Here is a 13,326-nt window from a genome sequence, read left to right on the forward strand (position 1 = left end):
GAAATGGCATACTGATTTCTCAGGGTTGAGTGGCCCTAATTTATGCATTACGATTGATTCTAAATTAATAACAAAAATGAAAGGCAATTTTCTGCAACGCAAAACATGGCTTATTCTGAAGAGACAAATCCAGTACATCAAAGATGACTTTTAAAAAGTCCTGCCTCAAAAATGACCATCTCTGCTGCAAGATGATTACTATCCTCTCCAGAATGATTCATTTTCTACCAGTAAATTGAGGTTCATCATCCTCATTTATTTAAATGTACGTATCATTTTACATCTACATATTATGTGCCAATGCCAACTGCAAAACTAAGTGGAAACCTAGTCGAACCACTGCTTTGTAGCTCCGTAGTCTGTCACATGTTTTTCTGCTCTGCTTTATCAATCTTTCTGCAAGAAGATTCCTACATACTTGGAAAAGCTAGCATCTCAGACATGCATATTACTCCTTTTTAGCGTACACATACCCTCCCATTAGTGCTCCAGAAGCTTTTATCAGAACTGGTATGTTTACTTGGAAGCCATGCTTGCAGCTCTGCTGATTAGTGATGGTGCTGATTGATTTGAAGCATTGCAGGGTGGAGACACCTCAGGTTTGCTTGGGTGATATGCTTAGATTGATTTCTACTAGCAGGCTTTTTATGCCAGTTTGGGAAAGCTGAACAGCATGGAGCAGAATAGCTGTTTGCTTGCGCTTCCTGAAAATTGGGACCCCTGAATCTGCGCTAAACTCTCAAATCAATAAAGATTTTATTCCTTCAAAATTATTTCCAGGCAAAATTATTCTTTAATAACAGCAGAAATGCTCAGCTGGAGGGAAAAGGTCTGCTGTCCTGCATCAACCTAGAGGACTAGGATGCAGCCCCAAAAGCTGCCCTGATTCACTCTGCAAAGGTTTTTTTTCATTAGACCAACATTATCTACCACACACTTAAGTGTTCCTTTCGGGAACTGCAATATTCTGCAAGTTTAACTCTGTAAAAATCTCAGCCAGCCACTGTGATGTGCACCTGCAGAGGGAGTTTCACTCTGCTTATATTACTCTCTTAACCTGGGACAGCACAAGACACCCCTGTGACGTTCTCTGCTGTCCTTTCGCTACCAAGGCAGCTTCGCAACCAGCCTGCGTTAGACGCTCACTTTCCAAACACCAAACAGGAGTGGGATAAAGCTTGGACTTCATCAGCTAAGGATAATAGAGTAAGTAAGCTGAAAGGCCACATCCTAAAGAGCTACATCTAAAGTAAAAGCAATTTTCATGTAAAGCCATAAATAATACAAAAAAAGCAGAATTATTCACTGCAAACTGTATGGTGAGAGCGAGTTAGTTAGGAAGTGAGAGAAAGGCAATAAATGAGTGATATTACCTGAAAAATAAAATGTCAATATAATAATAATTTAAAAGCAACAGCAGCAGAACGCTGCCTCTAGGCAGCTATGACTTGCATGAAATTTCGCATAATAGGTAACTCAAGGTCTCAGTGATCTTGGCAAAGTTAAAGGGATAACTTTCAAGAAGAGATGAACATGAATAATTCTTTTTCTTGTACTCACATAGGTAGCTTTTGAACTCTCAAATAAATGTTATTTAACTTTTGAACTTTTCTTCATTTTTCATATGGAATATACATCATTCCCACTACTGAGGAAACTTTTTTTGCAGTTGATTTTTAATTAAATTCTATCACTTTCAGAATACTTTCTAGTATAGTACTAATGCTTTCTCTCTAGTATCTGTATTTTCTACTGACATGCTCTCCCTGAACAAATTCCTTGCAAGTTTACAGTGCAGAGAGTTTAAGTCACTTCAGGCTTGCAATTCAATATGTTGGAGAATGAAATTTCTTCTACTCCTTTGGGAGGAAAATGGCTCAGTGTGTTGAGTGACTCTTATTAAATTTAAAAAAATATATAAAACAATCTCCAATTTTCTTCTTCTGCTTGAGTATTCTTCAAATCTTCAAAGTATTTTGAAAATGCTAAAATACCACAGTGAGCTTTCATAATAGAATACTTTGTTTTTTAGAATTTCTCACACAGCAGGAAAACTCTCATAATCTTCCCTGGACCTGAAGACTCATTGAAACAAATTGTGAACCCCTCATCTAAAGAAATGCCCAAATTACTAAAACCAGTGAATACATAGACCTTCAAAAATAAGTATACAAATTAATAAAAGCCTAATAGTAATTACTATATTTTATTACATAGCAATAAAAATAGCCTCTGCTTTGGAAAGTGTGAATCTTCAAAGGTAAATACAAACTATGTATTTTTTTTTCTATCTGAAATATGCATGGAAGGGGACATCCTTCATCGAGTTAATGCCCTCAGAGGAGTTTAAATGGCATCACAGTGATAAATCCAAGGAAATACACTATTCCAATTTAACTGAGCTAGCATCCATGCAGTATTTTTCAGACACTTAGATTTAAAAGCAAGATTCTAGGATAACAATATGAAAATATGAATTTCTTTGATAGGGACCCAGAGGGAGCTAAGTGTACAGTATTATTTCAGCTTCTTTTCCTAATCAAAGTGTAGCTATAAATTGTGGCAGTTAAAATATTTTCCCTAGTCACTTATAGCCTCTTCCCTTCCTTTGCCTCCCCTTGTGTGGCTTTGCAGCTTTTCTCTTGTGACTGTCGGGATGAGAACTGCTGCCACTCCACGGCTGGGAAAGGATGCACCCTCTGCACAGCTGTAGCAATGGTGAAATATAGGGCAAGTCTGCCTTATAAACAGAGGCTCAGTGGAAAGCCCTGGGCTTTTTAGCGCTTGCCCTCGATAACTCCAATTCTTCTGGCAGTGGACCCGAACCAGTCCAGATCATCCCTATCTGGAGAGGACAACATAAAAGAGACTAGTCCTCCTAGTCCTATCACTGGTTTCGGGAAAAACGCGGGCAGTTCACCATTTCTACCTCACTGCACTCCCAACCTGTAGCAATGCAACTGTTAACACCAATAACAATAAATAAAAATATTTTCTTTGCATCTCTAAAAGGGATATAATATGAACCAGAGTTCTTTCACTCCTCTAGCCACTAGTGCTCAGTAAGACAGCTATGTGGGTTTATTGGGTTTCCAGTCCCAGACACTGTGGAGAATGACAGCTAACAACACCGGGCAGGAGCTTCTGCCCCTCAAAAGGTACAGCCCTCACTCTCGGGGCTTCTCTGCCTTTCCACGCATACTCCAGACTGGCACGTTTTGTACCTCTACCAAGAACAGGTGGAACCGGCCCCCACAAGACATGCACAGCTCTATAACAGGCATAGTTTCAGCATAATGGCTCTCTGACAGAATAAGAACAAAGAACAAAGTTTTCCAGTGATTAGTTATATTTTGGGTGCCAAATTAGGGCTGCTCTGAGGTGGCAGAAAGTCACATGCTTTGGGTGAGTAACGTTATTAAAAAAAAATCAGGCTGTTCCAAGGAATCTTAATTTAGGTCATTGAACTAAAGCAACCAAACACTGCAGTTGCTTTGGAAAATGTTGACCTGGTATTTCAGTGTCACATTAACAGGACTGCACACCAGGCTCCTTCAGCTCCTTTCAGCAGCTCACTCTTGCACAACCTAAGGTCAAAGCAAAATCTGGTAAGGCAGAAGAAATGGAAGTTAGAACACAGGCCTTGCTTGAGCCATTGCATCCAGAGGCCAGAGAGCCTGCCCTTCCCAACACCTAGAAACCTCTCTGAAGGTAAACAACAGACACTGAGACAACCGCCTATCAGTAGCATAATCTTTTTAACTCTAAACTGAGACATGTGATTGCAACTAGAAAGAATAAGAGAATTCCCTGCACAGTGATCGCCTGCACGGCACCTGTATTTCCAAGGATCTTGCTGAATTTCTTTTTTAATTTTACAGGACTTTGTGTTATACATACAGAGAGAATTACACTGCAAAGACTCTATATGGATACCTGAGAGGTAAGTTTTTCAAATTGCCTGCGGATCAATAAAAATGACAGGATTCACGTTTTCTGTTGGCTAATAACTCAGCTCCATACATAGACACTTCTGCCTTTTCTTGTACGTGGACTGTGCTGGCCTCTTCCAGGAGAAAATTCCTGTGGGTGAGATTTATTGCAGTAAACACCCCTGGGTCACTATTCTACCATAAACCTGTGTTTGGAGGAGCTTGGCAGGTACATGTTGGAAGATGTCGGACCACTCCACTGGAGCCATTGATGGTTGGATATTTGTCCACTCTGGGTTCTCAAAAGGCCTGTGCCTACAGCATAAGCTTTCACAATTTGAAAATACCTTTTGCTAGTGGCCATTTCTTGACTATTCCCTTCCACTCTGTTATTTCTGAACCACATAAAGAAGGACTTTCCTGGCACTGCATTTTCCTACAAGCTCATTCCTGAGAGGTCATAGTGTGCCTATGCATAAGCAACTGGTATCTAACGCCTTAGAAAAAGACAGACAGCAGATACACTACTAATAGTGAAAACCTTATTTCCCAGATATACAAGCAAACAGTGATCTTGGTGGATAAAAAGCTGGACATGAGCTGGCAATGTGGGCTCACAGCCGAGACAACTAACCATATCCTGGGCTGCATCCCCAGCAGCGTGGGCAGCAGGGCGAGGGAGGGGATTCTGCCCCTCTGCTCTGATCTGGTGAGACCCCCCTGTGGCCGCATCCAGCTCTGGGGTCCTCAGCGCAGGAAGGACATGGACCTGTTGGAGTGGTGCCAGAGGAGGCCACAAAAATTATCTGAGGGATGGAGCACCTCTGCTGTGAGGCCAGGCTGGGAGAGTTGGGGCTGTTCAGCATGGAGAAGAGAAGGCTGCGGGGAGACCTTATTGTGGCCTTTCAGTACTTAAAGGGGCTTATGAGAAAGATGGGGACAGACTTTTTAGTAGGGCCTGTAGCGATAGGACAGGGGATATTGCTTTTAAACTAAAAGAAGGTAGATTCAGACTAGATAGAAGGAAGACATTTTTCCTACAAGGGTGGTGAAACGCTGGCCCAGGTTGCCCAGAGAGGTGGCAGATGCCCCATCCCTGGAAACATTCCAGGTCAGGCTGGCCGGGGCTCTGAGCAACCTGATCTAGCTGAGGGTGTCCGTGCTCACTGCAGGGGGTTGGGCTAGATGACCTTTAAAGGTCCCTTCCAACCCAAACCATTCCATGATTCTATGATTCTGTGATCTCTGCTAGAACAAGATAGATAGATAGATAGATAAAAAATAAGACATTGAGTCAAATTAAAATCCTGCGTCACTGAATACAATCCAATTCCCACTGCTCTTCAGTATTCAGTGGAATGCACCTCTTTATATTTTTGCAAACTTCTGCATTTCACAAAGGAAATCAGTGGTGAAAACACCATAATTAGTAGTATGGTAGTAATTGCCTCTTAGGTTTACAAGGTACGAAAGTAAATAAAAACCCAGACCTGAAATAAATTCCTTACTTTACCAAAATGTACAAGGATTGATTTTTGCACTGTTTTCTTCAAGATTTTTAAAATTTTACCCTTTAAGTTTACTTATGATTACAGTTTTAGCCTTTCTAGTTGAGATTTGAAGAGACTCTTGAATCTTGTGGAAGTGTGGAAATCCAATCTTCTAGGAACAATAATCTTGAACTAGAAAAATGAAATCTTCCCATTGCACTTGATGTCACTGAAATATCAAGTCAAAGGAAAGAAAAGAGTAGGTTTTCAGTCTCTCTAGTGAAGTGAGCATGTGGTGGATACTGAATAAAGTTCATGAGAATTATCACAGCACACTCCCAGGTGGTATGTTGTTAATGAGAAATTACTCTTTTGGAATATCTTTAATCTGATTTTCTAAGGAAATAATTATGCTTTGTGAGGATCCATGCCTGCCTCTCCTTCAACACTAGTAAGCCCAATAGCCAATTGCAACCAAATCTGAAAAAGTGAGGAGGAAATAAAACAGTAAGTTCCTAAAAACTTTATAAAATACTGTGGTTCATCAAAAACAGAGGCATTCTGCAGTGTAACCTGAATTGTTATCATAGGCTACAGAACCCACAGCAGTAAAACCAAAAAAGAAATAGAGACACTTCATGCATGCCTCAACATTGGGAAAATTCTCAGTCAGAGCTCGACCCGTTCAGATGCCAAGGTCAGCCAATCTCATGACGGAAATGCACTGGGAACTAGATGCCTTTAGTTCAAGTGTTGATAAAATTTAATTGTTTTAAACAGTCTATTCCACAAAAAGTAATATAATTTTACTTTTATACAGGTACAGAATGAAAATATGTACTGAAGCATCAAAAGATTCTGTGAAAACAGCTTTACGAATCATAACTGCCCTCTTTTTCTCTAACACCTAAAGAATAGGCAAGATTAGATGAGCAAAAAAGTACTGATATCTGAACTCGGGTGTTGAACTCGGCATGCATCCAACATGAATCATCAAGTGACCCATGGTCTGTCTTTACTCTTTTTCAAGGTAACTCTTGATATTGGCTGATATTCCATCAACTTCTATTAAAACCCTTTAACATATGAAACATATTAAAGCATATGTCTCCAAGCACAGTGCTTTACCAAGGATTTAATCAATTAAAACTTTCCTCTGACTTAGAGAAGTCAGGCTAGGCTTTGTCACAGAGTCTATTCAGTTATCTCTTAAACTGACCACTGATCTACAAGTGCAAAACTGTCTCTTGATTGCGCTGGATACATTTTTCAAGTCCTGCAGTAGTGGAGGGCTAACATCACTGTGATAATATGAGTCATTTGATGTAGAGTTTCCTTTTTATGGTGTCTTTAATATTCAAGCTAGAGCAAGGTAATGGCTTATTTTAAGGAATTTTCTCTAAGTATGCATTTGGGCATTGTAGTTTATTGCAAATCACCAAGTTTCAGTCTACACCAGCATCTGCATTTTATGCCTGTAAGTTAGCAGAGAAACTCATGCATTCGCTGAAGAAGTTGAAGAAAAGAAAACTGTCTTGGGTTTTTTTGTTTGGTGGTTGTTTTTTTTTTAAGATAAGAGAATTTGTTTGATTCCTCCTAACTGTGTAATTTTGTTACACAAGTAGGCTTTTATGAGAGCTCTAAATGAGGATCACTTATTTAACAGTGATCCTTTTGGGCTCAGGGATTGGTGATGGTACCTGATAAGTGGCTGGCTTAACTGACGAAGAGTAAAAGGATAAGAGCATGCCACTAAGGAGAGGGCTGGCAGAGGCATACTTTCAACTTCCTTAACTCCTGTAACAGCACTGATCATAGCTTTAAAGTTGATCTGCCACAAATTCATCATCTTTGTGAGCTCTCACTGAAGCCTTTTAAACTCAAAACCCGAAGGCTTATTAAACAGTAAACTAGGACCCAACATTTTAAATAGAAACAATTGAACATTGTGTCAAAGAGCAAAAATAAGAAAAGCTTTCTACACAAGCCTCCTATATCCTTGACGTCACTTCTTGATGAAATAATTCCTTGGTGATTCACAGTTTTTGGTGACATCAAGTCATTCCTTGCATCATTTCTCAGTGATGCTCAGCAAGCTCTGCACTGTCCATTCCTCCCGCTGCCCCAGTCCCTTAGCAGGGTTTCCTTTTGGCATTTTTGAGACCCTGCTGATCTGCTCCCCAGCTCCACATGGGATGCATTCTGCCAACATGCACACAGCGATCCTATGTCATCCCAAAGGATGGAGCCATCTCTTCATCCTGGGCAAGGACCATACCTAAGCCAGTAACTCTCTCCAAGAATACATCTACTAAAGAGTGTCCAGAGAAGGGCCATGAGGTTGGTGAAGGGTTTAGAGGAGAAAGCGTATGAGGAGAGGCTAAAGTCCTTTTGTCTGTTCAGCCTGGAGCAGAGGAGGCCGAGGGCAGCCCTCATGGCGCTCTGCAGCTCCCTCCCAAGGGGAGGAGGAGGGGCAGGTGCTGATCTCTTCTCTCTGGTGACCGATGACAGGACCCAAGGGAATGGCAGGGAGATGTGCCAGGGGAGGGTTAGGCTGGGTGTTAGGAAAAGGTTCTTCCCCCAGAGGGTGGTGGAGCCCTGGAACAGGCTCCCCAGGGAGGCATCACGGCACCAAGTCTGGTGATATTCAAGAAGCCCTTGGACAAGGCCCTCAGAGACGTGGTGTGAATTTGGGGTGTCCTGTGCAGGGACTGGAGCTGGACTTGATGATCGTTGTGGGTCCCTTCCCACTCAGGACTTTCTATGATTCTATGATCCCACAAATTCATGCAACCTGTGGATGAAGGTGACCTCCTACAACTAAATTAATGGTGTCTTTGCCAAGTCTACAAACTGGGAGATGCTCTGAAGTAATCAAACCTTTACCACGTTCCCTTTCATTCTGCTATTAAAGAAAAAAAAAGAGTGCAAAAGCCCTAATACACCTTCAACCAATTTATCTTTTACATTGTAAAATCCTTTAAATTATATTGACTATTTCAAAATGTGGATAAATGTCATGAAGAAAATATTTGATGGTTTTGGGGATGCAGAATTCTGTAACCTGGATAACTGGACTTATAATGGAAAGTTTATTACCAACTGTTTGATATGGGCAAACTACATTTTTATCTCTCAACAGCAGCAACCTTAATACATTTTGCAGCTTTGCCATTAAATACAGAGAGATTATTTTCCATCTAATTTCTAAAAGCAGTTTTGTGGAAGAAAATGGGTAATCAACATGGAGAATGTCTTTCTTCTGAAAATGCTTTTAGTCTAACATAAATGACAGCTATTTAAAGGCAATCACTTCTGTTCTATATCTCACACAAAAAACAGCAGACACAGTACCCTGCCTTTGAGACAAAACACTGATACATGTGACAGAACATTTCAAGCAGTAATAATCAGAAGCCACAGATTCAGCAGCATGCAGAAAAAAACTGAAATATCCTCCATTAAAATCTGTAGCATTTTTTGCTGTTGGTGATCAGTCTTTAACTGATATTGTGTGGCATTATATTATTAATAACTAATTATCTGCATCAGACAGGTACAGGAGATGCAAATCTCATTTGCTCTGCAGCGTGTACACTGATAACTTACACATCTATTAAAAATAAAGTGGTTTTCAAAATATCACCCAGGAGGCATGTGTTCTGTTCAGTGACCTTTGGAAACTCTAGTCCAATGAATAACTAGTGATGTGTAAAATAATTGAGAGACAGTAGATAAAAAATGCCTATAACCTTATATGTTATCTGTTATGAGGATGGCTATGGTAAAAAGATACATTGTTCTTTCATAGTTTGTCTGAAAGAGCAAATCAATGAGAACATAAACTTGTATCCCTTTAAGTTGAAGAGTATGAAATTCATTATCCTGGACAATTAAAAATATAACATGCAGAAAAAGTGCAATGAATTGTATAATCTAAGTATCTAATTTAATGGTAGTTTGCTACCTTACGGGCATTTGTTCATATGGCATCAGTCGCATCTTGGTAAATACGGTCTTGCATTCAAACATTTTATGTAGAAAGAAGCCTAACTGTGTTTTCTTCAAGAGCATAAAACTTCATATTACCAGAATGTTGGCAGAATATTGAAGGAATTCAGCAGAGATAATCCTGCATCCATTAGCACTCTTTTAAGGACTATCCTACATGACAAAACTTAGACTTTCTTTCTCACAAAATATGAGGCCCATCTGGTCTTGATCTTATAGCAAAGAAAGTCCACAGCCTAAAGAAAATATTTACGTAACCAAAAGGCAAGCAAAACCCACCAAATCCAGGAAGATATGATGCAGCACAAAACTTAAAACTCTTTTTTTGTGCTACTTTTAAACCATACTGCCAACAAAGCCTTCACTGCCAGCCCTGTTTCATAGCTCATGCAATTCAGGCTTGCATAAACACATCCTTTACATATAGATATGGTCTACAGCTTTTATACAGTCACTTGAACATTTAAAACATTTTTGCAATTTTTGTTTTATAGTGTAAGACTCCATGTCTTCTCTTGCCATGCACACGATGTTTTTAGAAAAGCATTCTGGATACTGGTCTGCAAGTAGTTACACCTGAAACTTCTTCAAAACATCCCATGGCTTATCCTGCTGTGTCACTCATATTTTCATAGTTTAGAATAAAGAGTGGACATCTTCAGTCAAAATATAAAGAAACCATTTTTAATTTCATAAGTAATTGCATTATTTTTATTACAGATTATATTTTTTTCCTAGAAGAGAAGAATGAATTATACTTACCCTCTCCAAAGTAATTTCTTCAAATTCATATTCAATTTCTGTTCCATTGACCTAAAGAAAATAAAACCAGAAAATTACTTAAATGCATTTGGAAGGCAATTTGGTAGGGATACTGTACAGATTTTCTAGTATGATCAGTTTACTGAAGAACATTTTTCAACCTATAGGTGAAGCTATCTAAATTATAATCTACTTAGCTCCTTTTTGTCTTGAATGACATGTAATCAAGCCTATCAACTTGAAAACAGTAAAAGTTTAGCATGTAAAACACTGAAATAATGGATAACTAAGTCACATAATATGACTTATATTTGATATAGTGTGATTGTGGACTTTGTGCAAAGGTTTACATAGTTTCCAAGGTAATAGTTTAATGTCAAAAATAGAAGACTTGTTTCCAAAAATTATTCTCACAAGTGGAAGAAAGATTAATTATTCATTGCCTTATGAGCTCCATTTTACTTTGCAATACAAAAGCAGACAGGAAATTCATAGTACTTATACAAAAATCACTCACTGATACATATATTGAAATACATCTTGTGTACTATATTAACCTAGGGCAAGAACATGACAGAGGACCTTTGCAATGGACAGCTGAATGGCAAAAAGGCACAGAATGTTAATGCAATTCTTATGCTGAGTTTCAGTGTCAAAATAAATTAAGCTACAAAATGTAGAGCACCAAAATGGATTGCACTGGACAAGAAATCTATCAGCTGAAGACATGACACTGATTTAAGCAGTATTCTGAAACCTTGTTCCAGTCTGACATGGATTTTTTCTGTCCCTCTAGGCAACTCACTTAACATCCCTTCTTTCATTTCCTTGTTTCTTAAATGGGTAGAGTGCCGCATCTGAGAGAGCTACAAAAGCTGACTGTATTGTAAGTAAACTGCAGACAAATGAAAATACTTCTTTTATTAAAATCCAGAAGAATCTCAAAGTGTCCCTTAGCTACAGCTAGTCATCAATTTTTAAATTTGGCCAGAAGATATTGATTAATCAAAAATAAGAGCTATTGCCCATGAATGATGCCATTTTAGATTTTTTTGATAATAGGATACTTCCTGGAAAATAATTTTGCTTTAGTGCTTTACTTAATTTATACTTGTTGAAAAAAAATAATATTTAGTAAAAGAAAAACTGAAGTGAAGCAGTAGGATTGACCTAATCTTGGAGGAACAAAGTTGTTATTTCTCAGAACAAGAACATTTATTACTCCTCCCCACCCCCAGCTGCTAATTTCCTATATTAGCTTTCTAACTGCAATCAGAAAACGCTGTACCCAAATCATTATTTATCTAGTCAAGCACCTTTCAAATGTAATTAGATACTTCTCTTCTGAATATTATAACTAGGGACACGTATCTACCAAAAAAAAAAAAAAAAAAGCTTCCTATAAAAGCCACCAACTACTTAATTTGTCTGCAATGCAAGATCTGATAAACCACGAAATTGGTTATAGAAATACAACCCCCAGAATCTTTGTTCAACAGGAAAGAGGGAAAGGGAGAAAACTCCATATAACACACACTTAGCAATGAAACAAAAGCACAGCATCAATGAATAAAATATTTAATGCACACATAATATTTGTATTTCTTACATTATTACAATCTGGTAATCACATTACACTACACTAAAACCAGATATGAACAAAAATTTTACTATAGGATATTTTCATGTTCTATGTTATCATGTTAATGCTTTCTGCATAGACTCCTTTATTAACATAAGCAACTTACAATGTATGAACAGCTTTATATCTATTCCATTTTTTATCCTTTCTTGTCTAATGATAATGAAATCGAAGCTATCTATGTCTCTGTTTTAATGAACTTCTCTTTTATCTTAGGTTGGTGGATAGCTCTGATCTATGTCATCAGTTCCTCAGTCTTGCTCTGTAAAGCTGTCTTTGCTTCACTGCTTGTAATCACTCTTCTTTTGCATTAAAAACTCGTTAGTGCAGCAAAATGGGAAAAAGAGGGACATGAGAAGTGAGCAACCTCTGTATAAAGTTGAAATGAGAAAACACAAACTGGATACTCAATTTGTATTTGCACACAAACAATATCTTGATTATGATCATCTGAGGGGTTATTTTTATCATCACAGTCACATTTCCAAATAGGTCTTCAGTTCAAATCGCCATTAATTGCAGCAGAGATCCATCATGAGGTTCCATAGCAGCAGGGACGATATGAATTAAAAAGATGATCTTGATCCAATTCCTTTTGCTATTTAAGCATATATATCTATTTATGCACTTCACTCCCCTGTTTTTCTTGCTGGTTGCTCAGAAGACCAATGCGGTTATTTCATAAAGGATCTAATAAGACATTGCACCTACCTGAGGCAGGTGGAATGATGATGTATGCAGTACCATTCATTGCTAGCACCATTTTATTTCATATTTAGACTCTCTGGCTGCACCTACACTGCTAAATGAGAGCCAATTTTCAGCCAAGTCTCAGTGCTTAAGGCTGTTTCTGTCTGGAGCCTGCTGGAGACAAATAGCCAAGGAGTGAGCCAACAGTTAAGCAGGAGGAGAATCATGGCTCCAGCGCTGCAACTGGCTTGTCGGTCCTCTCATTTAGCAGCATACGGACATACCCTCTGTTTTTCTCCATTTTAACTTGACAGTCTCTGGCCTGACGAAGCACCTAAACAAGCTGTCTGAACCTGCAACTTCCATTTCTTGCAAGTAGCAGGAACCTGATCCTATATCTCTCTTTACGTGAGTTTTATGATTTCAGATTTTATATCAGATTGCAGCAAGAATGCACAGCAAAATTTACTATGGCCTGTATGATTTTAAATAGCTATGAAAAACTCCAAACCTTTTCATATGGTTTTCTCTTCTCCTCCACAGCCAAAGAAATCTTCAACATTTCCAAGTCAATTTGGGAATATTATTTTGCATCACTGAAGTGTGCCAGGTTGACAAAAGATATCTTAAATCTCAACTAAATTTTTTATATTTATAATGCTGAATTTTGAGATAGTCATCTAGCTCTCTTTATACTCAGTGAAAAGAAACAGGCACTTCTAGGTCTTAATTCATTTAATCCTACACTGGAAATATCAGATAGATTAGATGAATTGTACCCCTGAGGGATCATTTCACT

At 38.5% G+C, this 13,326-nt stretch overlaps 1 protein-coding gene across 15 annotated transcripts in view; it reads right to left on the reverse strand.

The window, feature by feature from the left end:
* The window catches only part of DLG2 (discs large MAGUK scaffold protein 2), an 883,409-nt gene that overhangs the window by 385,244 nt on the left and 484,839 nt on the right, over positions 1-13,326 (reverse strand). For all 15 annotated transcript variants that reach the window (XM_064441431.1, XM_064441436.1, XM_064441434.1 and 12 more), the window contains one exon: positions 10,196-10,246. In XM_064441431.1, coding sequence (XP_064297501.1) covers positions 10,196-10,246 — 51 coding nt within the window. The remainder of the gene's footprint in view (positions 1-10,195; positions 10,247-13,326) is intronic.

This window comes from Phalacrocorax carbo, chromosome 1 (genome assembly GCF_963921805.1).
Source record: "Phalacrocorax carbo chromosome 1, bPhaCar2.1, whole genome shotgun sequence".
In the NCBI taxonomy this organism is placed as follows: Eukaryota; Metazoa; Chordata; class Aves; order Suliformes; family Phalacrocoracidae; genus Phalacrocorax; species Phalacrocorax carbo.